Below are 26,668 nucleotides of genomic sequence, written 5' to 3'. Positions count from 1 at the left end.
TCTCCTTGTTTTCGGTCTGCTCTTGGCTAGAATAGCGCTACGTTAAAAAACGGTAGCATAAAAGGGGGCGCTGCCATTGGCTAGCTAGTTGGGCAAGCGCTGATAGACTATAGAAAATCCCTTCGCATACGCTGCGCCCACTTCGTCGCCCAACCATGAACGCGCTTTCCACTCATTCCGATCTTGAAGCCCAAATATAGACTTGCATCTCAAAGCAAGCCGTAGGATTCTGGTTGAATCAGATCGGATGAACATAAATTTGTCATGAAATCCGAAACGAAGAAAGCGAATCCTTGGGTTTGACATCCTTGAGAGAGGCGCATTGACTGAAGAACATAAGATTTTATCGCGTGTTCAAACTAATCTCTTTGTGAAACAAACATATACCCCCTCTAGATCAATCGCCTTGCCTTGATGTGTCATCGCAAGATGCCACTTTCTGGGGGAATGTTTCAGTGATATCTTTGCCACAATCCTCCATGTATAATACCACCGCATATACGAACCTAACTATCAGACTTCCTTAGTACTATGGACTATGTAGACAGCTTCCAGCTAGCTAAATAAATTACTATCATCGATCTCAAGGCAGCCTTTGCCTCTGAGGTAGGAAGAATCGCATCGTGGTGCGTACACGGCAAATAGTTTGTTAAAACAACCTATCTGAAGTCTCTAGACTTCCTTCTAAGCTACATCACGCAAAGTTCAGAATAATCATCAGATCCACAAATTTCAAAAAGGAATTTACTTGCTAATACTTCACTGGGTCTCAGAGGTCTGAGACTTCAGCTCAACCCAGCTTGATGTGGTCCGTAATCGGCCTTGGGGTTTTTATCGACATAGCATGTTTCTGGTCTCGATATTAACTTGCGTTACAGCACAAAGAGCTCCAGATGACACGTATCTCATTCGTATAGCTAGATCACTCGCCATGAGGGCTTCGATCCACTCTAAGTTACATGTGTCCAATACGTAACTGAGTATGGGTTCTGTCATATTTGGTCTTGCGTTTATTATATCCTTTGTTTTTCGACCACATCCCGGAAATTACCTTGCAAGATACAACAATCATGAAGCTCAAGGCTCTCTTTCTATCGCTACTTGTGACTGGAGCCCTTGCCCAGACCTCAAGTGAAGATGACCACGAGGACCTCTGTGCGGAAGAGGATCAGCAGGAAGACGGAACCCTTCCTGGCCTCAAGGTTCAATATTTCTGTGGCTTACTTGGTCCTTATAGTGGCGATCGCGTGCCAGAGGTTGCTAACGCAGCTATGCCAGGATCGGCCGGGGATGTACTAGAAGCTCCTGAGCTGTCAAGTTCAAGACGTGCTACGTCGGAACAGGTTCGGGTGATAACGAGGCCAAAGAACGGAGGTGGTATCTATACATGAAGAAATTGACTCCTCCGCCGCCTCCAACTACTGAGAATCCTTCGGAAGAAGGAAGTAACACAGGGGCTGGTGGTTTGTGCGATCTATGCAACCAGTTGGAGCAAAGCAACGCTCAGCTCGAGGAGTGCAAGCGCACGAAAGCAGACTGTGAGAAGAAGCTGGAGCAATGTCTAAAGGACAAGGAGGGACTACAGTCGAGTCAAGGGACGGGTGGATCTGGCCTCCCAGAATGTGAATTTCTCTTCCTTGGGTGGGCATGGCTCGTGAGGAATGAAAACATGCTTACAGCACTCTAGGCCCACAGAGTCACAACACCCACTTTACCTCACCCAATGGCAAGAAGTTCAAGATTAATTGCGAACAAGGTAAGTTATTGCGTTTCTAACGTAAGGTCAAACATCACTAATATCTCCTAGTGGGCAATTTTGCGTCCCTCAAGAAATTCGACTCGAAGGGATTTGCACGATGTGTTGACGAATGCGCCTACTACCACAACTGGAAGGCTGTGAATTACATTCATACAGGGACTGGGAAAGGAACGTGCAACCTGTTCCAGTTAAGCGCAACTAATTCTGGCACTTGGCGCCCTTCTGCAGAGCAAGCCTCGGCGATCTTGATCGAGGCACTACGATAGTAGGGCACAGTTGGAATTGGAATTTGGAATGCTCAGATGCAGGGAGAATTATTTTGTGTACTATAAAGAGATGTTGGGATTTGCAGTCTCACGTAGCCTCGATGGAAAGTGGCTGGGTGTGGGTGAAAACACATGGAGTCGGAGAACTGAGAGGCCGGAGACGTTGCCGTGATCAGATGATGTTGTGGAAAAAATGACGGCATGGGATTGTTTTTGTTTCAACCATTTCGGCTTTTAATTGGAAAATCAGTTTGCCTGGGCCTCGAGCCCTCCTTCCCTCATTTAGCTAGTCTTCCAATCTGATCAAAGAAATTATACGCATCGTTCCCTGAATTTTCTCCCCGTCGCTACTCATTGTTGCTGGGTACATAAAAGAGATTCTAATATATATTGCCGGGCCGTGATCGTAGACTATTGTCGTTCGCGAGAGGTCGAGGTACGCGATTCCACCTACGCAAGCTGACGGAGATCATCTTTTTTGTTCAAATTTTTTTTTCCCGTAGAATATGCTTAATGATAGGAATTCGTGGCCTGCTTGCGGAAATGACAGCTCCCTTGACCCTGATGGCAAAATAATTTTCTGCAACCTTTAATTGGCTGATGGGTCAAAAATTGGACGATAGGCAGTACTTATCTGGCCGGATGGTGTAGTTGGTTATCACGTATCTGGTGCTGCCTATGAATTACGCGAAACGGTATAGCGTGCCTGATTAGGATTAGTGTCGCTTGGCGGCCTTCCGTCCTGGTGCGTGTTTCTATAAAGTCCCTTCCATCGCCGAATCAGCATTTCACGGTTTTTTCCCTTGCTGCTCTTTCTTTCTTTCCATTTCCCACCCATGCCTGGCTAATGAGGCATTTTTGCCATTGATTCGGATCACCGAGCTCCGCCACTCCCTTTGTCGCCGGCGCGAACCGGCCAGTCCCTTGCTCTCCTTTCACCCCTCGAGCTCAGCTCTCTCGAGGATACATATCCGAGGTTGTGAAATGTGGCGAAAAGTACGCGTAATCCCAATACCGAATACCGTATCTTCGGAAACCTCAAGAGGTACCGTTCAGGTCAATACGGTGCCGATCACCATCTTCCTGACACTTCATGTCATTGAGATCGGAACTAAGGGCATCGCTTTGTCACTTTAGAAGTCTATCATCTATACAAGATTACCCTCACTATGGCGAATAAAGTGCAGGGAAAGCAGATTGAATTTCAAGTCATGACTTGTGTTTGTTCGATTCATTGAAAGAGATCAGTCTTGATCTTAGGAAGTGAGAGCAAGGCAGGTACCACATTGAGTGTGAATCGTAATTTTACCTAGCGCCGCCTTCAAATCCATGACCTTCTGATTTGTAGGCATCAATATAGCCAGATGCGACTCCAAATCATTAGCCATGGCATTCTTCCGCAGAGTTGTCATTATGTCACTCAGCCGCTTCAACTGCAGCTGAAACAGCAACCCAAACACCATGTGCCGCTCTTCTATGGTATCTATTTGATACCCCCCTGTGGTTACCCGTGAGTACTGAGAGTGCCTAAAATCATTCTGCGTTGCGGGGTCTGCCTCGCTGACTCCAGCCGCGACGCCCGGCTTTTTTTGCTTCATGCGCGCGGCTGCTTGTAATTGGCGTTCCCAGCTTGCTGAGATCTTCTCGAAGATTGCCGTCATCTTTTCACACAGCGCGATGACAAGCAAATCAACCCCAGAGTCTCTCCCAGAAGCCGAGCATTGAACCAGCGACTGGCATTGTCTGATGTTTCATTTCAGCGTGTAGAGTGCTTGCTCCATAGAGTACAGACCCTCGGCGGGCTTGAATTGGCTGGAAAGCATTTCAAGAATCTTGAGCGCAGACATGGTGCACTGGCAGCTGTAAGGGGTCGAGTCGGATTCGACGTACGGGTCTATGGAGGCGCAGCGGCTACGATTGCAGTTTTTCCCAGAGCCGCGAGAGCTTGTGCTCGGGAATGTCATGGTTTGTGGGAGAGAGTTGAGGGACCCCGGAAAGGGGGGCGAGTCGTGGGTACTGAACGTGAAGGTGTCTTCGAGAGAGGATTTTCCGTCTACTAATCCACAACATCGCTGTGAGCCAGCCATTGTATCAATAGAGTGGGGTAGATGTCTCACTAGAATTTGATATATCGATAGTTGCGCCTTCGTCTTCCATTGGTGAAACTGCGCCGTGTTGTTGCAGAGCACGGCTGAAAATATCATTGTCTTGCTCTAATGTGGTGAAGTATTGATCGAATAACTCTTTCTCAAAGGCAGAATGCTCAGCATCTGGCATGGGCACAGCAGCGGAAGTCGGTCTCTGGAGAGAGGCTGGGGTGGTGGGAACAAAATTCCCACGTATATTTTCCACTTGATGGATTGAGTCTGACCGCCTCTCTGTATTGGAATAGCTTTCGGGTTGACGTGGCGAAATGGTGTCTTGATCTTCCAGCCCCTGTACGACCATTATATCGAGCTCTGGAGACATTTCTTGTGTAGAGAGCGCGCGTCTCGCTGGCTTTTCTTTTCCCGGCGATATCTGAAGTTTGCTCTGATGCGGGCTCTGGGGTGCTTGAGCAACTCTTCCTTCAGGTCTAGTGTTCGGTAAGAGATGATGTTTACGTTTTCTTTCCGTCGACCTCTCATTTTTGTAGGAACAATCAAAGCCCGCCGAGACACAGCGCTGGCAGCCCGTCTTCTCTCCATTACATCTAAGCTTGAAGCCCATTAGCCACTCGCATCACGTACATTGGAGACTGCATACCTTTTTGCTTCGACACAAATTGCAGGCTAAGTGGGGATTAGCCGGCTCTTCATGCGGTGGCTTTGTGGTACTCTCGATGCACTGAATTTCATCACCTTTGCCATTCCATACCGAAGTGTGACAAACATAGTATTCCAGAGAGGATTTCCCTACTAGATTGAAACTTATAGTGTGAATGAGGAAATACCAGTTGGCTGAAGTGAACAGAAAAGGAGAGGGGGTCATTGTGGTTCTTATATACCGAAGCGGGGCATAGATTCTATTCTTACTATTCGAGCGACCACCTAACCCCGACCTGAAGGCACGATCTATCATTGCAACGATGTCGGGAGCGAGGACGTAAGTTTTGGTACAAAGCACCTAATTCCACGTGATTCTATATCTCTGTTGATGAATGGAGGATCACCGCAGCCTAGGTCTCCTGAGTATGAGAGGCTTCTGATGTCGAATGGTATGTCCATTTGCAGTACGGAGTAACTGAGAAGCCAAGCGGCTAACACCATTCGGCCCCATTAAGACGAAGTGACGGCTAATATTATTATCAATGACGGCCAGCGAGTAGAAAAGGAAGATTTTTTTTTTGCGCGCTCCGAAGGACAGAGCTAAATAATTTGCACTTTTCTCAAATGTACTGTGCATATGTCGATAAGCCTTATGTCCCGCCAGTTACATCGAATTGAGGGGAAGAGAACATTCCAACCCAGTAGGATCTATACATTGCATCATGAACCTCAACGGTTTCCCCAAAATTGCAACAAAGCAAAACAACAGAAGATTTGAAAACGTATTTCTTCTTATGGCATATGTATAACCCACTGTTAGTCTAACATTTGAGCCAAACTGCAGCATTTGAGAGTACTAGATACCTAAGGATAGTTGCTATCATTTTCCAAGGATCAAACCTGGGAATGTTACACTAGAGTTGCCTTTTGTCAGGCCAGTCACTGGATAAGTAGTATGCTTGCAGCTATCATTCACAGTCCATCAATCCATCTTGCATGCTATTGTGCGGACTCAGCTGACGGGTTTATATAATCCTGGGACGACTTAGAATTGGAATACCAAGCATCAAAGTTCAACTATCCCGGACAGAGGTATAGAGTATGAGATAAATTACCTGCCCTTAGGTATATCCCATTGACCGATGAGTGTCAGATATAACTCGTATGCTATGATCCCACAAGCCTCGATATGGATCTCACGACTTGCTTACTAACAGGCCTTCGGGTGATCGTCTTTTCGGCTCGTCCCGCGATTGGCTGTCACACATGTTGGGAGCCTTGTCTAGGCGCATCTGTCATCCACAGCCGTCATACAGAGTAGTGGGAAAAAAGGTGCGCGTCAGGAATAGGTGGACCCTAATCATCTCTGTGGCTTACAGAGCTCTGAAAGTAGGGAGCGGTGTCCGTCGGTCCTGTCAGGGATGATTGGGACCCCAATTTCGTGACGCATCAGGAGAAGTCCAATTGGATATCCTGATGATAGCAAGTTGCTCCTGAATCCTTATCCGCGTCGGCTAGGGGTGGCTTTGCGGGGAAGATTGTACCGTGTGAGTTTGCCATCTTACCTGCATAATATTATCAGCAAACAATGGCACGAGTTCCAATTGGCACTCGGAGTAGGCTTTATTAGGGGTGTGGGTGCCCGTTCCACCAGCAGTTTGACTGGTCAGTTCGGCCCCACACATTCATTACCTTGTCTGGCTGCCACCGAAAAAAGGGTATTGCAGCTGGAGGACCGCCCCGAAAAATCAGTGGAGGACGCAAAAAAATGGCTACAGTCTCAGGAGGACTAAATATACGGGGTAGCTCGCTCCTCCTTTCGTTTCTGTCGTTTCTGCCGTCCAGAGACTCCAGACAGCCCATCAGGCCTTGTTGCCTTTTTTATAGCACGAGCCCGGCGACTTCTGTGTCTGAAGACACTCCGTTCCTTCTCAGGCAGGAACTGTAATCGCCCCTCCGCCGCATCATCGTTACGGCGCTCAAAAGCCCGATCAGGCGGCTACACGTAGCGCTTCCCTTCGCCGTGACTTTTAGAGCCATGGCCAAACTTGGCAGGGTTCCATCGATCTTGGTGGCAACCAGTACAATAATGGCATGATCGGCATCCATCTGCATAAAGGTGGGGTTCATGGGTCTTAATGAGGAGTCCAACTATTGCGGACTTAGCGGACTGTTATGGGGCCTTATGGAAAGCCTCGAATGTCGAGGGACCTTGACATTATGGTCAACACTCAAGGATTCCGGAAGGCTTCGGGACAAAATGTCCGTGGACGCAGGACGTGCATTAGTCGCGCTGGTCGTGGGGCGGGCGCCCCTACACTTAGCCTATAGAAGGGGCCTATCCGAAAGGAAAGCCGGTAGCTAGGAGTCACTCTCCGTGTAAAAGGACTACTTGTTCTGTATATAAAGAGAAAAAAACGTTTCCCTTCCAATATCAGGGTACTCGGGGCTACCCCAAGTGGTACCAAGCGGGCTTTCAGGCGAACATAACCGTGGCCAAGCCAGGCCCGCATGCCTCACTATACTAACGGGCCTTTCTCAAATGGTGAACGAGCACATGGGGCATCAGGCCGGGCTTCCCCATTCAGTGTATCAACCAGCAGTCAGCAAAGAATTATCCACTGCGAAGTAATAGTCTCATTTGTCGCATCCGAAGGACTCACGGATTGGCGTCTACTGCTCTTTGGATTCTCTTATTAACTCGCCGAACTGCAATGCCTCCCAGACTTCTGAGAGATGGTACATTTTAATGCACTATGGTGTGATATGAGTCATGATGAGTGGCCGGTGACAGTTGCTTATGATTGGTCAGAAAAAGACTATGAGAGATGGCACAAAACAATACTTCATCTTGTTGACCATCCACTTGTCGCAAAGCTTCTGGAGCGCAATCAGCTTCATGGTCGACAAACCTATCTTCGAGGGCAAACCCGTGAAAATGTCAGAAAAAAGCGCGGCCGCAGGGTCTTCCGCTCCTCTGACGCCCCGTCTAGAGTTAACGGAAGAGGAGAAAGAGATCCTTAAGCGCCAAATCTACACCCCGGAGTCGCAGATGAGTCGCTTGGCGCTTTTATATACATGCGCAACACCCTACGATTTGCTTCTCCTGGTCATCAGCTCAATTGCAGCTATTGTTGGCGGAGCCCTTCAACCTGTGTCTTTTGTAAGTCGCTCTCCGTTGGTATTCAACCCCGAGGCTGATTTCTGTCATACAGCTCCTTTTAGGAGGCTTGGCTCAAGCATTCAAAGAATTCTTCATCGGAACGTCCTCGGGATCGCATCTTTCATCCCTGGTCGCAAGATTCGCCCTGTATTATGTGTACATCGCCATTGGACAATTTATTTCGGTCTACATCTCGACAGCCGGATTCATGGTTGCAGGAGAAAAGATCACCCAACGACTCCGAGAGAAATACCTCGCCGCTATTCTTCGCCAAAACATCGCATTCTTTGATATCCTGGGGGCTGGAGAGATCACCACCAGAATCACCGCGGACATGAATCTGATCCAAGATTCTTTAACCGGCAAACTTTCTCTGACGCTGTACTCCTGTTCTAACTTCGGGGCGGCGCTTATCATCAGTTTCGTGAAAAGCTGGCGTATGGCGCTCATTCTGATTTCAGCGTATATTGCAGAAACTGGATCTATGAGTTTATTCTCATTATTTATGGTTAAGTACACCCATAAGTCGCTGGCGGCATATGCAGACGGATCGAGTGCTGCCGAGGAGGCGATCAGTTCAATCGGGCACGTTACTGCGTTTGGGATCCAAGATAGGCTGGCCGATCGGTACCAGAAGTTTCTTACCGAGGCCGAGGGATATGGTCTTAGAAGCCGCATTGCTCTTGCGGCCATGATGGCCGTCATGAATTGTGTCATCTTCTGGACCTACGGACTGACCTTTTGGCAAGGGTCTCGTTTTCTGGTTGTTGGAGACGTGGAACTCGGGGAGCTGATCACCATCCTCCTTGCTACTTTGACTGGAGCGTTCACATTTGGTAACATAGCACCCAATTTCCAAGCATTTTCAACAGGTATAGCAGCCACAGGAAAGATTCTTGCAACCGTGTCTAGGGTGTCACCCCTGGATCCATCCTCCCCCACAGGAAGCAGACTGAAAGCTGTGTCCGGGACAATTGAGCTCAAGAATATTCGCTATGTTTACCCTTCAAGACCAGATGTCCTGACTTTGGATGACATCAATCTTAGATTTATAGCTGGCACGACGACCGCCATTGTTGGTGCTTCTGGTTGTGGGAAAAGTACATTGGCAGGTTTGATTGAAAGATTCTATGAACCACTCAACGGGGAAATATGTGAGAGATTTCCCCTGTAAAAGATGAACCCTCCTAATATTGGCACACCAGTACTTGATGGTCACGACATCGCGTCTTTTAACCTGCAATGGTACCGCCAACAAATAGCGATAGTAACACAGCAGCCCACACTCTTCGCCACAACTGTATTCGAAAATATCAGATTTGGTCTGATCGGCACACAGCACGAGAACTCCCCTCCCAGTGTGGTAGAAAGTCTTGTATTCGATGCCACGAAGAAAGCGAACTGCTTTGAGTTTGTTTCTGCCTTGCCGAAGGGATTCTACACGGATGTTGGAGAAAGGGGCTCCTTGCTTTCTGGTGGACAAAAGCAGCGAATTGCCATCGCACGAGCTATTATTCGCAATCCGAAGGTCTTGCTACTGGATGAGGCTACTTCAGCTCTCGATGCCCAGGCTGAGCGGCTGGTACAGGCGGCACTTGATGTTGCTGGGAAAGGTAGGACAACAATCACAATCAGTCACCGGTATGCGTACTTCGTTCAATCTTGGCAACACACGCTGATCATTATTCAGGCTATCTACGATCACGGCGGCAGACAACATTGTTGTGATGTCTCACGGGCGCGTTGTTGAGCAAGGAACCCACAACGAGCTACTTGAGAGGCGATCAGTGTATTACGAATTGGTAGATAAGCAGCGCATGTCGACGGAAAGGGATATCGGCCCCGGTGAAGAAAAGTCTACGTTCGACGCAGATACGGAATTTCCTGATTCGAAACATGAGGGCAATGAGTCCAACATTCATGCGTACCAGATGAAGCAGGACCTCGTCACTGAAGGCCGGGAGGCAAATTTCGATGGGAAGGCTCACGACCACAGATACTCCTTATGGGAGTTAATGAAGTTCGTCGCCAACTTCAACAAACAAGAAACATTCACAATGCTTTGGGGTCTGTTATTTTCGGTTATCACAGGCGCAGGAAATCCCACGTAAGTTTCTTTCCACGTACGGTGTGCAGAGTATTGACCCAGACCATTCCTCTAGTCAGGCTGTGTTCTACGGCAAGACCATCTCGGCATTATCGCAACCTCCCAATATGTATGATAAACTCCGCCATGATGTCAATTTCTGGAGTCTGATGTATCTGATGCTGGGAGGTACTGCATTTCTGGGTTGGGGAGCATCTGGTCTCTGTTTCGCCTACTGCTCTGAGCGTCTGATTCACCGTGCCAGAGATTCCTCCTTCCGCGCAATGCTCCATCAGGATATTTTCATGTTCGACAAATCTGGACTCTCGGCCGGCTCGCTTACAGCGGCATTATCCACGGATGCTACCAACCTTGCGGGGATGAGTGGTGTCACGCTGGGCTCCATCTTCATTGTTTTAACGACGTTGGCTGCTGGCGTGGCTGTATCGATTGCGATAGGTTGGAAGTTGGGACTCGTCTGTACCGCAACCATTCCAATTGTCCTTACTTGTGGTCTCGTCAGACTGAAGATCCTTGGAGAAATTGCGCAACAGTCAAAGGCGGCGTATGCAGCCTCAGCAACGTATGCTTGCGAGGCAAGCTCTGCTATCAAGACGGTTGCATCGCTAAATCTCGAAAGTCATGTGCAGAAAGAGTACCACAATATACTGGAAACGCAGCGAAAAAAGTCAGTCGTTTCAACGCTGAAGTCATCCACTTTTTATGCTGCTTCTCAGTCGGCCAACTTCCTCTGCATTGCGCTTGCCTTCTGGTATGGAGGAAGTTTAATAATTTACGAAGGCTATTCGATGGTTCAGTTCTTCATTGCTTACGCTGCGGTCATCGCTGGCGCATTCAGCGCCGGGGCGATTTTCTCCTTCGCGCCAGATATGAGCAAATCCCGCCAAGCAGCCCAAGATATCAAAACGCTGCTGAGCCGACCTGTCACCATTGACGCCCGCCAAGAAACTGGCGAGCAGTTACCGAAAATGGATGGCAGCTTGGAGATGCGCAATATCTATTTCCGATACCCTAGCCGACCGGAGAGAATGGTACTGAACGGCCTCAGCTTGAGTGTGCAAACGGGACAATACATAGGTCTTGTAGGAGCGAGTGGATGTGGGAAGAGCACCGTCATTTCTTTGCTGGAGCGGTTTTTTGATCCCGAAGCCGGACAGGTCTTGGTTGATGGGAAAGACATTTCCAAGTTGAATGTCAAGAGCTACAGGAGCCATCTTGCTCTGGTCAGCCAAGAGCCAACACTCTATCAAGGAACCATCAGGGAGAATATTATCCTGGGAACCAATGACGAGGATGTTTCTGAGGAGAGAGTCATCCAAGCATGCAAGGATGCCAACATCTACGACTTCGTAATCTCCCTGCCGTAAGAAATCTCTTTCGTTGCAGCCTTTATTCTCTGTTCATTGACTGTGAATGAATTTCTACTAATGCTTAACTCAGTGATGGTTTCTCGACAGTTATAGGAGCGAGGGGCGGCATGCTTTCTGGAGGGCAGCAACAACGGATAGCCATTGCGCGAGCGCTTCTTCGCAATCCACGCATCCTCCTCCTAGACGAGGCAACTTCCGCGCTCGATTCGGAGTCGGAGAAGGTCGTCCAGGATGCACTGAATGCGGCGGCACAAGGCCGAACAACGGTCGCTGTTGCGCATCGGATAAGCACGGTGCAGAAGGCCGATTGTATCTATGGTGAGAACAGACCTCAATCCCATTGACAACTCGAGAGACTAACCTATGGGTCTATCTAGTGTTGCACGAAGGCAATGTTGTGGAACGGGGGACGCATCAAGACTTGATGGAGCTGGGTGGAAGATACTTTGAGTTGGTTAAGCTACAGGGCTTGGACAAGGTTTGAGCTAGGGCTAGAAATTATACACTACGATTTAGTACACACACACCTTCAATATACACGTGCAGAGGAATCCGAAACAGGCAATATAAGATGTAGTTGCTATTGAGCACATCTAGATGGTGTGTTAGCCTGCCGGATCCCTTGAAATGGTCTAAACCGTTGCAGCGGCAGTCAACGGGTTCCAGCGCCCGTCATAATTCTCCCGTCCTGTCAACACAAAACTATCGCTCAGATCAATCGCTCCCTTTCCGAAAATCTCAAACTTCTTGAGATACCAATCCTTACACTTCCACTCCTTTCCATCGCCATCAATAAACACTGCGTCGGTCTCTGGGCGCACTAAGTAGACGATGGTGTACTTGGTACGGTTGAGGGCATCCAGATACGGCTCCACGCGATGCAAACTCGATCTCAGTCTCCCTTGAGAAAGAAGGTGCAACGAGTCCCCTACGTTTACAATCGCATGGCCTTCTCGCGGTGGAATATACGCCCACTCAACCGTTCCTGGAAGTGCTACTTGCAGCCCTGGCACATCCGTGAACACAAACGACAAGCTGCCCGCGTCCGTATGCGCGATGTGACCCACCCCAATATCTTCAGATGTACCATGGGAGAGGTACTTGAGAAGCCCGAGGGCTGTGGTTGATGCTTCACCCACCCGGTGAGTGGATGTGAGGTGGGACATCCCTGTCAACCCCAGAGATTGCGACAGGCTGTCTAGAATGGCGAGGCTAATGTCGCGAAGTGCAGAGATATTTGCTTGCAGAATGTTACCATCTTCTTGGAGTGGGCGTGGCGCGACCATGGTAGCGGGATCTGCGACATTCCGCAGGGGGTGTTCAAATATCTACGAGTCGACTGATCAGCGTGCCTGGATACAACAACCAGAATGACTATATGGAAAGGTATTCGCGAACCATGAACCCTTCAAACCCATCCTTTCGCCCCTCGACTGGCCCTGGGTCGATCCCGGCCTCCTTGTACCCCACAATCGTTTCCTCTGAATGATGATGGTCGGCTGCCCATGCACTCTTTTCCTTCTGAGGGAGATCATACAGGGTCTTGGTGATTTGGAACAGGCGTTGAACCTGACTGGCTGACAGAGAGCCGTCTTTCCAGTCTGTGCAGTCCAGATAGAAGAACTCCATGTCTGTGCAGGCGGCCAGCAGCTCGGCGGCGACGGCGGCCGGACTAGACATTAATTTGCCCAGTGAGATGACTTTGAGGACAGCACCGTGGGGTGTGGATTGGGCAGACATAGTGGATTCATTCAAGTGGTGGATTATTTGAAGCAGAAACTTGGTAGAATTTACGGATGAGGATACTTCACTAAGATTCTTTTTCTTAAGGAATTTGAAAATATTTAACTTGGTATAAGAACGCCGTCATCCTATCTCTGCCACAATTCCCGTATCTGTCTTCTCGTGCGTCACATATTCCAACATTACGCGCAAATCTTACTATCACAGTGGCAACAGGAGTCCTAGTTTACCCGTGTCGGTGATCTTGCCGCTGTGGGGTGAGAACTGGTTTCGGGCCGCGCTCTTTTGGGAACAAGCGTCTTCGCGACTAACAAGTTCAGAAACTCCGAAGCAACCCATCGAATCCATGTAGTTCAAGTGCATGATTGTCGGGGCCGATCGGCCTAGGAAGTTTCTCCACTTGGAAGACTTATTTGTTTACTTTGCGTTATCATGGTCCCCGCGAATCCCTTTTAGTCATAGTGAAGGTGTCGTGGAAAACTGGAGAGGTTTATTATAGTGACATGGGATTGGTCCATATCCAACCCATCTTTTGTATGTGTTTGTATGTAATATGCGGGTAACACGTCGACATCGGTATTGTCACTCCGATACTCGGTTACACCGCCATGGGACAGCTCAACCTGCCCCTTTTCCTATTCGTTTGAGTTGTTTCCTTCTTAATCAATCAATCTTTCTTCTGATGATTCCGGTAGTTCTCATTCGTTCCAATGCATACTAGTCTATACCGATTCAGCTCGCTTTGACAGAAGGATACATATAACTAGTTAGTTAATGTAATTTACGGTTGAGTCGGTCAGCCAGAACACCATAGTCAATGCGATTTTCAGCTCACTCTATGTCAACACTCAATGTTTGATATAAGGTCATAGGATATCCTAGTGCTGAATATATCACGCTAAGCATGTTTGCCAGGCCGTGAAGTATTTTGAGACCCCACAGTGTAGGTATTGTAGTGGGGGGCCCAGTAGCATCGCCTGAGTCGTTTCTGCTTTGCGGTTTGTTTATCTGGTTTGTCCTGGGGTATTTGGTTGGAAATCGTGTACTTTTAGGGACATATGGAAGTCGAAATGGTCGTGTTTTCTGTGAAATTTTTGCACTCCTTACTCTAACTCTTGCTTCCGGGCATGGCGTTCCCTCATCTCTTCTACTGAGACAGTATAATCTACTGTCGGTAGGAAGTTTGATTCCGTCTCGTCTTTTTCTTACGGCAGCTTTGCTGTTGAAGGTTTTTTTTTTTTTTGGCAATGTAGGTAAACAATCATTTACTCAACATCTAAGTTAACCTGCTATACTTTTTCTTACGCTAAGAACACTATCCTACTGAGGATCAAGCCAAGACAACTTATCGTTGTTGATATATAGTGACCTAAAAGTTCGCATGTAATATGGTGTTTTGTGTGACCGACTCACCCATGAAGTACCTTAGTGGAGCATAGTGCGCGTGACAGGGAAGACATAATTCCATTTTTGCCAGCAGTGGAACTGACTTGTATTGAATGTTCACGAATCAGGAAAGGGCTCTCTCATTTACCGAATCCAAATTTCAATGTGTTCGTGGATGCACCAGGTGCTGTGGAGTGGAGAAACGGCCCAGGTATAGAACCAGCATTCGAGCAGGCATCAAGTCAATACATAGACCCTCAGAACGAAAACACCAAAGATAGTTGCAATGTAGCTGGTAGTTTCACAGTATACATGTAACTGAGTACTCGAACAAGAGGATTTTGATAAGGAAAAGCATGAAATTCAGATGAAGAACACCCCACCCACTCTAGTAACACAGCGACGTTCATTTGCGACGCTCTATCGAGTCGATTACCGAGGCTACTAATGTATGCGTCGGCAAGATAAGGATGGTTGTCAAAGTTGTCTCTAAGTCGGCTAAGATCTGACGCACTGCCTCTCCGTCGAAAAGGGCAAAGTCGTACCGCAAGTGCGCATTGATAGTCTCGCCTTCCTGCTCAATGCGCAGTTCCAGAGGCTTGACTGGCTTCTGCTCATCTTGTACTTTCCAGCGGCCGAAGTCAGGCGACATGTCCAAGAAAATAGTAATCGAACTGACGAGAAGCGATTCATGGGCTTCATGACCCAGTATCTTCTCCAAGACACCGTACGATAACCATTGGAAGTCTCTCAGCTCGTACACCTCGCGGTGAATACCACTTAAGTAATGTTCCATGGTTGCTGTCTCGTCAATTGTGGTGAGGGTCGGACATCGTTGATTCAGCGGCCCGACAATAGATTCGATTGATGGCAAGGGAAGATTTCTTCCCGAGAAGCTGCTGTTGTAGCAGATGGTCTTCGAGTTGGTGTATTTTGACAAAACCAAGGACCAGGCGGCATGGAACAGGGAAGATGCGGAGACGCGTTGACCGTATGCGAAGTTGTCGAGCTCCGATTTTGAGATGCCAATAACCGAGCTCTTGCTTAACCAGTCCTGGCGGGTTTCGAGCGACGGAACATTGGCCGGCTTAGGTAGATTGATAGGCCGCAAATCATGAGCTGATGCTAATGATTTCTCCCAAAAGATGACACTCTCAGATCTGCTTTGGACTTTGACGTGTGCTTGGAAATGAACAGCGTCAGAAAACTGTGGCGGGGCTGACAATTCACGATCATTAAGAATCGCTTCAAGCTCATTTAGTAGAATTCCTACCGACCAGCCATCAAATAAACTGTGATGCATCATCCAGAATATCCTGATTGATTTCCCAGGAGTCTCAATAACTTTCAGGTGGTTGAAGGGTTTCCAAGGGACTTCAATCGGGTTGTATATTTCATTCCACAGGGCCTTTTGTATCATTTCACTGGTGGAATCAAACTCCGAGTCGGATACTTGGATCTCCGTTCATTGCAGATTTGGTTCCCGTTGGATGAGCTGAGTTTTCGTATCCAAATCAAACGTTGTTCGTAATATAGAATGTCTTTCAAACAGAGTCTCCCAAGCCTTGCGCAATACGGACCTGCTTAGCTTCCCGCTTGCGTTATCAACCGTGATAGAGAACACCAAGTTGTTTTTGGCGGGACTTTGAAGGGTCTCGCTGATGAGCTGACCTTGAATATCAGCTATTGGTAGCGAATCCCCAGTTCCTGCATCCCCCCGTTTCCAGTTATGAAGGATTCAACCGATTGCTTCGGTGCTTCCGTGGAGACTACTTTCTGCACGACACTGGAGGCCTTATCCAGCACAAAGATATCTCCGACAGGGATGCTCAACCCATAAGTTCTTAGAAAAGACGCAAGCCGCACCGCAGAGAGAGAATTCCCTCCTAGCTCCCAGAAGGATGAATCATCATTGATTTGTGAGATGGGCGTCCCCAGGGCTTTTGAAAGTCCGTACTTCACTAACTCCGATGGCGAGGAGTGATCGGTCAGTCCCTTGTGTGCTGTTGTCTCCTCTGTTATGGTCGCTCTAAGAGCATCAGTGTCAATCTTCTGATTCGACGTGACAGGCAGTCTTTCCAGAGGAAGAACTACGTCTGGCACAATGAACGAGTCGCATTTCTTTGCAAGGTCCTTCCGCAATGATTGTGGGGGTATCGTTAATGGAGTAACGAATCCAATCAATCGAGAATCATGCATAATTGCTGCAGCGGACCGGACACCGGGGAAGCTCAGGAGCGCTGGCACGACTTCTGTCTCGAGATTGATTAAGAACCCCCGATTCTTGACTTGGAGATCAATTCTGCCAATAAACTCAAATCCCTCTGGAATCCGATCTCGATTTGGCTAGTGTTCATTCGCTGTGCAACGTGATTTGTCAATCCATTATCTACCAGCGCTTCTATCTAGTATCGTGTTTATCCTATCCTCCACATTCATTCTATTGATTTTGGTTGAGGATTGTACGAGGGTTGTGAGTTTTCAGGAGTGTTTGAGTAATTCTGAACCTGTCGTAGTCAAATTATGGTGCTCTCTCTCGCAATTATGTTCGCCGCCAATATAGTCAAAGTGGAAAAATAGAATCGGCTGGATGCGGAAAAGATCATTTGCCAAATGCGTCCCATGGGCCTTATCATCATATCACTTTGCGCTATTCTCTACTTCCATTCAAACATTCCTTCTCCTCTTGAACATCACTGTCGCTGTCATATTTGGCAAGTATTGCGTTTCAAAGAGTAAACTCTCTGGCCTTTTCTGCCCCTCTTTAAACTTCATATCATAATTCTGTAACAGGTATGCCATAATCGCCTTAATTTCGTTAGCGGCGAAGAACCGACCTGGACAGGCATGACGGCCGTAGCCAAACGACATTGAACTGTGATTGCTCGCAGCGTACTGGGCCTTGCCATTTTGCTCCGGATCCTGACGCAGTTTCTCGAATCGGAAACCATCAAACTTGGTGGGGTCGTTGTAGATCTTGGGATCCATGGAAATTCCCTGGGTAGGAACTCCAATTGTTGTATTGGCAGGAATCACAAAGCCATCTGATAGTACATAGTCTTCGGTGATGACACGTTGAAAAGTGACTGAAGGAGAAAGGTTTGTTAGTCACCAAAGATTGAGCACATCAGACAGCGCTGCATTCATGACTCACTAAGCAGGAGTGGGTTAGAGCGCTGACTCTCTTTCATTATGGAGTCCATTTTCGGCATTTGAAAGAAGCCCTTCTTTCCTATAATGTCCACCATCTTCGAGGACGCTGTTGATCTCGTCGCGTCGGCTGTATGTACTCCGGCATAGCGCAGAGATCGTAGATCAACTGAGACGTCGCAGCTGCACTGGTGTGGATAGCAGCGAAACTGACTTTCAGCAGAATACCGGCCAGGAATTTGTGGTCCTTCTCGTCGCCTTTAGCCTGTTCGGCCATCCAGTAAAGCAAATCCAACGCCTTCTCGCCCGTCTTTTCCCTCTCTTTCAAAAGGGGTATTGCGGCTTTCTCGGCCATTCGGTAATGCTTATGAATCGACATAATCTCGGGAATGAAGAATTTGGCAATGGGCTTGAGAAATTCTGGATACTTCTTAATTTTCTGAGCCCCATGGAATCCATCAACAGCAAATGCGATGGAAGCGTCAATCCACTCTTTGTTTCGACTGAGAACCTGGCCCCCAAACATGCGGCTTGAGACCCGGGCAACAATTTGAGTTATGCAGTCAACCACATTGACCTCAGTCCAGTCTATCGGTCTCAAGTCAGCGACATGTCGAATTTTTGGAGCGGGTACTGACCATCACAAGCAGGAAATTGAGACTCGATGGATTCCTCGATCTCTTGTTGGACGTCAGGCATGACTGCGGGAAGATTGCTGTTCAACTGATGTTTGACGACTCGAGGATGCAATGTTGATCTGCTCCCCATGGTGGTGTATTTTCCTTCAAACATCTGGATCTACCATTAGAATTTATCGACCGCAAAGCTGGAATCCTTGTTTCTTGGAAAGTGGCCACAAAATCCACCTTATCGATTGGGGCTGTTTTGAGGTCTTCCAAGTACTTGACTGGTATCATGAGACGTTCGCCTAAGACACTCGGAACATAGAAAAAGTTTCCTGCCCACTAAGATACGTTAGAGAGTTTCTCAAAGCGATATCCCTTGTACCTTCTCATAACCTTCCTCAAGCATAGACTTTCCGTCGTGGATAAAACGGATGCGATTTTTCTGGATGCTCTGGCGATCAGTACCACCGACAATTGGAACTCCAGGAACAAGAGGCTGTCTTTTCACGGCCCATCGCTGGATCAAGAAATGTATGACTAAAAGTGTGCCCAGCCATGGTATCAATCGGGAATGAATTTGAAAAGCTTGAACGCTGAGGGGGAGATAGTCGAAGGTAACCGAAGATAACACCATATTGGACGATGAGCTGAGACCAATTACAAAGCAGGTGCTGATTCTGAACGGCTTTTAATTCAAAAGGCTTGTAGTATCGTTAATTATCAATGACCCCATTCTAACTCCAATCGGAGATGTGAAAATCGAGCGAAGTCTGAATCTAGCAAGTCTGACGACTTCGGTGCTTCCGTTTCGGTCTTAGTTTCGTCCGCTGTAGCTTAGACCCTTGGCATGACATGAATTGATATAGAGAGATGAAGCTCCGGAGATAGTCGGTTTTTTTTCAACTTACTTCTCACGTTACAGGATGGCAGACCCTTTCGTAACTTGGAAGGTCGATGCGACAGATGAAGGTCGCAAATTTGGCACTCTTCAGGTCCAAGCAGGTCATAAACCTGACTCGGCAACCAAATCAAGAGCCGTTCCAATATATGCAACAGCAGTAAGCCCCTAAAAACCCCTTCCTTTACCTCATACTCATGAATAAGTCCTATGTTTTCACCGATGGCGAGCATGCAAAGAGAGTCTGCACAAATCAAGAAAGCGGATATGGTGAGCTCGCCCGGCCTTTCTCATCCGGATATCTATTTAACTCGGCGCCTAGTATATTCTAGGATTGCAAACGTTCGTTCCTCAACTCACCTTAATCAACGCCTTTCTGATTCTGATAGCCTACTGTCGAGGTATTTGAGAGGAGAGCTGCGGCTTTAGAAGGCGGCACCGCAGCTGTGGCTACCGCCTCCGGCCAGTCGGCCGTTTTTCAAACCATTCTTGCTCTGGCAGGATCTGGAGACAACATTATCTCATCGGTCAACCTATACGGTGGAAGCTACAGCTTATTTAAAACCCTTCTTCCCCGACTAGGTATTGAGGTGAGATGGGCATCAAGCGACAAGCCTGAGGAAATCGCCGGATATATTGACGAGAAAACAAAAATGGTGTTTGTAGAAACCATTGGAAATCCTCGGTGCAGTGTACCGGATCTCCGAGGAATCGCAAATGTCGCACATCTACAAGGTGTTCCGTTTGTTGTTGACAACACATTCGGGGCTTGCGGTGCATTTTGTCGGGCCATTGACCATGGAGCAGATATTGTGGTTCACTCAGCTACGAAATGGATCGGAGGGCATGGAACAACTGTAGGAGGAGTTATAATAGATTCAGGGCGATTCGATTGGGGACAAAGTCCAGCTCGATTTCCTCATCTCATCGAAGAATCTGGACCTTTGAACTTTTCTTATTGGAAAGCATTCGGCAATTGCGCTTTTGCAGTGGCTCTTCGAATCAACGTGGTCATGGAAGTAGGCTCAGTTCTCGGTCCTTTCGCTGCTCAGCAGCTTCTCCTTGGCTTGGAGACTCTCAGCTTAAGGTGTGAGAGGATCGGGTCGAATGCGCTGAAAGTCGCACGTTTCTTGGAGTCGGATCCTCGAATGAGCTGGGTGAACTATCCAGGTAAGCGATCCTCCATGGTTGGGTATCTACGGATTTTGTGACCTATCTTCGCTTCGTAGGACTTGAGAGAAATGAATATCACAGTCTCGCGAAGGAATACTTGACTGGCGGGTTTGGTGGTGTTCTCTCCTTCGGTGTGAAAGGTGGCGCTCGTGCGAGTGATATTCTAGTTGACAGATTGCGCATCATTTCAAACATGACAAAGTTGGTGACTTGAGATCTTTTCTTGCTTCAAGTGAATAACAAATCGATAGCGTTGGCGACTCGAAAACGATGATTACTCACCCTTGGAGCTCTACTCATGTCGTCATGTCCGAGAAGGACAGGATTGGAGCCGGAATCGCGGTGGAGATGTTTCGTCTGTCAGTAGGGACCGAAGACGTTGAGGACCTCATTCATGATTTCTATCAAGCATTGGCTATTCCAGATCCGCCGACGGAAGATGTGAGCAGTAAGCGATTTCAAGCGGTCACGCCGGTTCCCAATGACGAAACGTCACGGCAGAAGCAGAGAAAGAAACTGGGGGGATTTCGGAAGAGAGGGAGAAGAAGGATATATAGACACTGGAGCAACATTAACTCACCATCCAAGCATGGAAGCAATCCGCGACGAATCAGATTTCAGTATAGGTGGCTGCTAAGTGACGCAATTTTCTTTCTCAAGACCTTCGGTTGCTGGGATACCTTGTTATGCCGGCGGCCGCCTTTCTTTGGCTTTATCATCACGCCTAGTGAAAAAGTCTTCTCAGCCTATTATTTGTCAAATTTGGAGCTCAATAGACAACGTTTTAGAAAATATTGAACTTTGGCACAGGCAATCGGAAGGAGGGTGTACAACTCATGGGATGCTGAAGGGGGATAGGGGTCTATTTAGTGACTCTGACCCTGAGCACTCTCATAAAATCGCCGGTAGCCGAGACAGAAAAACTCCACCCGTCAGACATTTATCCTGTCTATAGAGTCGTATATACGAGCCCCCCCCCCTGTGCCAGATCGAGCTGTCGCGTATATATTTGTTATGAAATTAATTAAAGGATATTTTAATTCATATCATTTAGAACTAGAATCTTTATTAAGAAAAGAATAATAGGCCCAGTGCCATTCTGGTTGACGAGGTAGAGTATTAGAGCAGTTCATTTACCTGAGGCTATTCCCATGTCTTCCGATCTCCTTTGTACTCGCCAGAACGTCACAGAGTCACAGAGTCAACCACTCAACAACTGGGTTTCCTCCGGGCTAGAGCCTGTCCTCGACGATGCAGACCTGGCACACTCTCAATCTCTCGCGGGGGCAGTACACGAATTGACCGAACTTGAGTCGCTTTTTGACCAAGGGCAGAAGTCGGGGAGCCAGGAAGGAATCTCGAATAACACAAGTTTAGACTGAGAATTATTCCCCGAGAATGAAGCAAACAGCACACGCAATGTGTGGATCTGTTCTTTTTGATTTCTAAATCTTCATAGGTTATCAAAACAAAATCTGGATATTCATGTCTGGCCGGATGGTGTAGTTGGTTATCACGTATCGTTAACACCGATAAGGTCCTGGGATCGAGCCCCAGTCTGGTCAATTTTTTTCCGCCTCGGCTTTGTTAACCCACCCTCTGCCTAGTATGTTTGGCCTCGCGTTTCTCGGAAGCTTGCGTCAAGCCAATGCGTCAAGCCAAATCAGTTCGGCTAATTTTTTGATTCCTTCTCGTATAAGGCCCTGCTGTCTTTCACGAAAGGACTTCGCTCCGATTTTTGCCTCCACGATTCGTAAGGCACAGACTTTAAAGAAGCCCTTATTAACATTTAATGGCGAATAGCGAGTAGTCCGGAAACACCCACTCCTGATAGCACAAGGTCAGCCTGAACAGTCCGCGTAGCACCAGCCGATGTACTTGTAGCAACAGCTGGCCCCCCAGTTTTTGTAGCAGTTGTGGTTGTATGGGTATTCGACAATATGGATACCGTTGAAAGTGCGCTCTCAATAGAGGAAACAATAGCCGGCTCATTCGAAGTAATCGATGTGATTTCGGAGCGGAGTGATCATGCTTCCGATCCTGTTGCCGTGCTTACTTCATTCTCAATGGAGCTGATAAAGAGGCTAGTTCGGAAGAAATGCTGCTGAAATCCGTAGCTCCACTGCCTGCTGCGCTTATCACTGCGCTCAAAACAGAGCTAAAGTCGACTTGGGGATCACATTGAGCAATGGATGTGATGCCTAGGACATAAATTAGGGATGCAGCTTTCATTATGTGAAAATTTCTCTGAAAATTGTCTTGGATAGATACTGCGTGCCGTGTAATGTCTCGCTTATCTATAAAGAGAAGTGTCGTGGCCCTAATATTTTAGACGGTAATGAAACCCTGGGGAAAATAGCGAACAAATAGAAGGAATTTCGAGATAAGCACTGAATGATGATGTTTATCAATCTTCTTAAGCGGTGTACCCCGTAAAACCCGCCGTTGTATTACGGTCAAGGCCATCGACAACGAGCCCATGACATCATCAAATTTTTCATGAACTACAGAAATCAGACGCTGCTAGGTCTCGGCCATGTACAAATTCAGAGTCACACCACAAGACATGGTATCAGATGTACCGCAATATTGGCTGGATTGAGCATGGACAGCTGCATATGTAAAGTGGAGGTCTTCCTCGTCATGCGAACACATGGCCATCCAAAGGGAGTATGTAATCATGTGCTGACTGAAGAAGGTATTATCAGAATATCATAGAACATTTGTCGGCGAGGAACCTACATTTATCGACATGTTAATACCTCAAATACTTCTGGATCAGATAAAGATACCGAGTATGATATATAAAGTACTAAGACATGCTAAGACTCTAATCTAAGCCTTTGGCATTGTACTGTAATATGGGGCTCTAAGTATCACAATTACAGCCTGTTTTGGGGGTGAGCGGCTCGACCGTATGAGCGGTTCCATCTGCTGTGAGATACGTTATCCCCTTCAGCCAGAGATCCTTCATCCTACTATCTGATAGCCTACACCGTCACTTCAACAGCACCGTACTACCCAGCGAGCTTAGAGTGGGAAGGGAGCGTTTTAGGACGAAGTCGACCCCACAGAATAGTATGAGGGGTTATCGGAACAAAGCTGTTCCACTTAATTCCGACTCAGCTATGAATTACGGATGATTATTCTTCCTACTTTCGAGACACAATGTTGGCTAAAGGTAGCGCCGTTACTGGAATGCCGTCGCGTCATCAGCCCCCGTACATCATGACATCATAAATTTATTTGGACTTCAGCCCGTGGGATCTTCCACGTGAATGGAAGACCATATTTATGTGTTAGTTCGATCGAAACGTTCTAATACTAGGGGTTTCAAACAGAAGAACACCGTTAGCACAGTATAAGCATATGCCTGTTACTCCCCTGCATGTTTCGTGCGATATTGAAATTCCACTTCATGCAGCTGTCGATGCCGTCGGTACTTTCCAAGTGCAACAGTGGAGTAATACTGGTTGACATAATTTCTCAGAACGTATAACTATTTCTCCACATACTCTGATGTAGTATCATTCGCTGACGTATCGCCTCGTACAAAGTATAGGATTTGTTATGAACCTCACTAAGGTCACTAAGGGAAAACGACGGCTCCCCTCATGGCTCGATCATTTCAACGGTCAGGATCTGAAGGTATTGTTCCGCTGTTGGGCTGCCGCATGGGTTGCTGCATTGCTCATGTTCATCGGCCCTACGCTACATACGATTGGACAGAGACATCCTTTACCTGCATTGTACTCTTTATTCTGGCCCCCCTCAGGTATTCTGCTTATCTTCATTCTTGGGGATCTTACTCTTCTTGGTATGAATCTTGCCTGGGCATGGGGAGTGATTGTCATGAAGGCAGCTCTAGCAGCTCGTTCCGCATCAAGGACGCAGGCTCGAATAAACGCGCTGCAACAGCAGGCGTCTATTCAGGCCAATGCCTCTGGCCAGAGCATTGCTAGCGAAACATACGTGCTCGTATCGAACGGGTTTATGCTGGATGCTCAAGTGACTGTGGTGTTTTTCGTCCTGATTTGTCTCTTTATATATCTCATGGTAAGCAAAATATGGCGCCGGAATCTTCTTAAATTGACAGTCAACTGAACGCATGACTCACTAGGCACGGCTGGGAGCAACTAACCCGAAATTTGTTCTACTGCAGATATACGCAACCATTATCTCAGACCTTTTTCTCACCGTTGGCCCATCCCAGCCCTCTTTCTATGAACCCTCCCTATCTCCCTGATTAAACCAGCCGCCATTGGTGTCGGACTTGGTGTTGCTGCATTCATATTATTTTTCCCCAATTCACGACTTATGCCTTCTTTACTGCCTTTGAAGGGTTACTTAAACTCGGAAAGCAGCCACTGATATTTACTATATCCAGCCTAGACATTAATTCGGAAGAGCTGGATGTCCGGGTTCTACAAAAAAGTGAAACCAAGAATTGTCGCAGCACACGAAACAATGGAACTGGCGATTGCTTTCCCACTGCTGGACTGCTCTATAGGTCTCTGGAACGCTGATGTCATCAAAAGTATGAGATATCCAATACGTCAAATCATGATGTCGAGTTTATCACTACTTAAATACCATACTTCACGGCTCGTCAGACAAAAGAGACTGGAAGACTTCCCAGATACTCCTGGAGTAGAAAGCGCACTATATCATGCAACGGAGCAGCTACCCCGCGAGATAGGGCACTTTAAGTTGATGCAAAGTGCACAATTCGTTCAGGCACTGCGAAGTCCTGAGAGTGAAGCCATACGGTCGGAGGCCGTTGAGGTGCTGCGACAGTCTACAACAGATATTCTCCCTGCCTGCCTAGATGCGATCATCGCCATCTCCGCGTATATATGTGCACAAATGTCTGGAGGATGGATTTCTCGCTCCTCAGATGAAGAACATGACCGACTTCTATCACGATGTCAGAAACCACTAAAAGCACTTAAGTCGGCTTGTGCCGCATTCACGACTGAGACGACAGAGCGACTTCTCCAAATCCACGCGGACATGTTTGAGGAGACCGGCCATCTGCGGTATTCCAGCAACATTGCAATCCATCCCTTCCGGGGCGTCATGTTTGGGATGGTGTTTGAGAAACAGGTACTTCTTGTGTCTGATGCTTTGGAGAAACTCTTGGAACGAATCATCCAGCTATGCCATGGACGGACGAGAGTGAAGCTTTGGTTCCCTCGCGGAATCAGATATGCAGCTGCGTGGGCTTTCAATGGAAATGTTGCAGCTCCCATTCCAAGCCAATCGAGTGTCGTGGATCCCAACATTGTGGATAAAGCAGCTAATAAAGCAGCTAATGAATCCCAAAGACGCCTCCGAATCATTCGTGGATATGGAGTCAAACGACGAAGGGGACTGGCTAGATTTATTATTACCACAAAGGAGTGGTTGTTCAACCCCCATGGTTTATATGCTTTGAGAATGGCGATTCCTGCGGTCATACCGTCTAGCGCAGGTTTCTACTATCGTGAGAAGGGTATCTGGGGCCTTATAATGGGTCAAACAACTTTGTTGGTCTACATGGCAGACTTTACCTTCTCAATGATCAGTCGAACCATTGGGACTGTTGTTGGAGGCGTGCTCGGACTGCTGATCTGGTATGTTGTGTTAGAAATAGATTGTGGGTCACGTGGCCGCCAAGCGGGCGGAGCGGCCCCACTCGTAGCTATCTAGACCTCTTCGCCCTTCTAGACAATTTCATCCTCTTTACACTCTCATCAACCTTCCAGTGTGCACTGTAGCCTATCTCCAACATGTTGGTTCTGCTAATGGGCCAGGAAATCCATATGGACTAGCTGCTATTTTGGCTGCTGTTCTAACCTTTCTCATGTGGGGACGTTTGTTTTTCAACCCTGGTCTTCTGCAAGCCACGATAATGGGCGCAGCAACATGCATTCTCCCCTCCCCTTCCTTTTTCAGCTGTGCTTCGCATAAAGTCTTCAAGCTTGTGAGTCTAATGAACCCCTGGCATGTGAACAAGTATCTTTCAAGCGGGTATACAAGAAGCAGGATACTATAACGCAGTACGGTCTCGGATTTGCTACAGGTGTCTCCTCGGAGACTCGTCCGTGAAAGGTTGCATGTTCGGAGTCTCCCTTTCTCTTTCGTTCAATGGCCAAAGTAGTCAACCGTATGTTGGGAGTCAGTCACCAAATGAAAACTTGACGAGTCCCCCTTCTCTCTCGGATATTTACGGAGATAAAATCTGGGAGGTAGAGTGGTGACGTCACGAGGCTATTGCTCTTGAAGTAAGCCGTTAGTA

The 26,668-nt window shown here is 47.6% G+C and overlaps 9 protein-coding genes across 9 annotated transcripts; 5 read left to right on the top strand and 4 right to left on the bottom strand.

The window, feature by feature from the left end:
• Window positions 1–1,070: 1,070 nt before the first annotated feature.
• On the top strand, window positions 1,071–2,025 carry N7473_000452 (uncharacterized protein; the record flags this gene model as incomplete). The annotated part of the gene is made up of 4 exons (XM_057146392.1): window positions 1,071–1,227; window positions 1,344–1,641; window positions 1,680–1,756; window positions 1,808–2,025. The coding sequence occupies 4 exons, from the start codon at window positions 1,071–1,073 to the stop codon at window positions 2,023–2,025; spliced, it is 750 nt and encodes a 249-aa protein (XP_057014278.1).
• A 1,256-nt stretch (window positions 2,026–3,281) lies between these two features.
• On the bottom strand, window positions 3,282–4,494 carry N7473_000451 (uncharacterized protein; the record flags this gene model as incomplete). Its single annotated transcript, XM_057146391.1, has 3 exons — window positions 3,282–3,768; window positions 3,814–4,081; window positions 4,143–4,494. 3 exons carry the CDS (start codon window positions 4,492–4,494, stop codon window positions 3,282–3,284), a joined length of 1,107 nt encoding a protein of 368 aa, XP_057014277.1.
• Window positions 4,495–7,671: 3,177 nt separating this feature from the next.
• On the top strand, window positions 7,672–11,896 carry N7473_000450 (ABC transporter B family protein; the record flags this gene model as incomplete). Its single annotated transcript, XM_057146390.1, has 7 exons — window positions 7,672–7,935; window positions 7,988–9,089; window positions 9,141–9,576; window positions 9,626–10,042; window positions 10,098–11,405; window positions 11,483–11,730; window positions 11,790–11,896. 7 exons carry the CDS (start codon window positions 7,672–7,674, stop codon window positions 11,894–11,896), a joined length of 3,882 nt encoding a protein of 1,293 aa, XP_057014276.1.
• Window positions 11,897–12,044: 148 nt separating this feature from the next.
• On the bottom strand, window positions 12,045–13,152 carry N7473_000449 (uncharacterized protein; the record flags this gene model as incomplete). The annotated part of the gene is made up of 2 exons (XM_057146389.1): window positions 12,045–12,740; window positions 12,811–13,152. 2 exons carry the CDS (start codon window positions 13,150–13,152, stop codon window positions 12,045–12,047), a joined length of 1,038 nt encoding a protein of 345 aa, XP_057014275.1.
• A 1,795-nt stretch (window positions 13,153–14,947) lies between these two features.
• N7473_000448 (putative NRPS-like enzyme) lies at window positions 14,948–15,961 on the bottom strand (the record flags this gene model as incomplete). Its single annotated transcript, XM_057146388.1, has 1 exon — window positions 14,948–15,961. One exon carries the CDS (start codon window positions 15,959–15,961, stop codon window positions 14,948–14,950), a length of 1,014 nt encoding a protein of 337 aa, XP_057014274.1.
• Window positions 15,962–17,208: 1,247 nt separating this feature from the next.
• On the bottom strand, window positions 17,209–18,390 carry N7473_000447 (cytochrome P450; the record flags this gene model as incomplete). Its single annotated transcript, XM_057146387.1, has 3 exons — window positions 17,209–17,627; window positions 17,800–18,279; window positions 18,330–18,390. 3 exons carry the CDS (start codon window positions 18,388–18,390, stop codon window positions 17,209–17,211), a joined length of 960 nt encoding a protein of 319 aa, XP_057014273.1.
• Window positions 18,391–19,240: 850 nt separating this feature from the next.
• Window positions 19,241–20,835, top strand: N7473_000446 (O-acetylhomoserine aminocarboxypropyltransferase/cysteine synthase family protein; the record flags this gene model as incomplete). Its single annotated transcript, XM_057146386.1, has 4 exons — window positions 19,241–19,375; window positions 19,605–20,385; window positions 20,445–20,589; window positions 20,640–20,835. Coding segments are annotated over 4 exons (1,257 nt in total), but the record flags the coding sequence as incomplete, so codon positions are not given.
• A 3,123-nt stretch (window positions 20,836–23,958) lies between these two features.
• On the top strand, window positions 23,959–24,508 carry N7473_000445 (uncharacterized protein; the record flags this gene model as incomplete). Its single annotated transcript, XM_057146385.1, has 2 exons — window positions 23,959–24,444; window positions 24,485–24,508. The coding sequence occupies 2 exons, from the start codon at window positions 23,959–23,961 to the stop codon at window positions 24,506–24,508; spliced, it is 510 nt and encodes a 169-aa protein (XP_057014271.1).
• A 443-nt stretch (window positions 24,509–24,951) lies between these two features.
• Window positions 24,952–26,079, top strand: N7473_000444 (uncharacterized protein; the record flags this gene model as incomplete). Its single annotated transcript, XM_057146384.1, has 1 exon — window positions 24,952–26,079. The coding sequence occupies one exon, from the start codon at window positions 24,952–24,954 to the stop codon at window positions 26,077–26,079; it is 1,128 nt and encodes a 375-aa protein (XP_057014270.1).
• Between the last annotated feature and the right edge of the window lie 589 nt (window positions 26,080–26,668).

This window comes from Penicillium subrubescens (genome assembly GCF_028828155.1).
Source record: "Penicillium subrubescens strain IBT 31985 chromosome Unknown utg000001l_segment0_segment0, whole genome shotgun sequence".
In the NCBI taxonomy this organism is placed as follows: domain Eukaryota; kingdom Fungi; phylum Ascomycota; class Eurotiomycetes; order Eurotiales; family Aspergillaceae; genus Penicillium; species Penicillium subrubescens.
The sequence above is the reverse complement of the archived record's forward strand: the minus strand, read 5'-3'. Positions and strand labels throughout refer to the sequence as shown.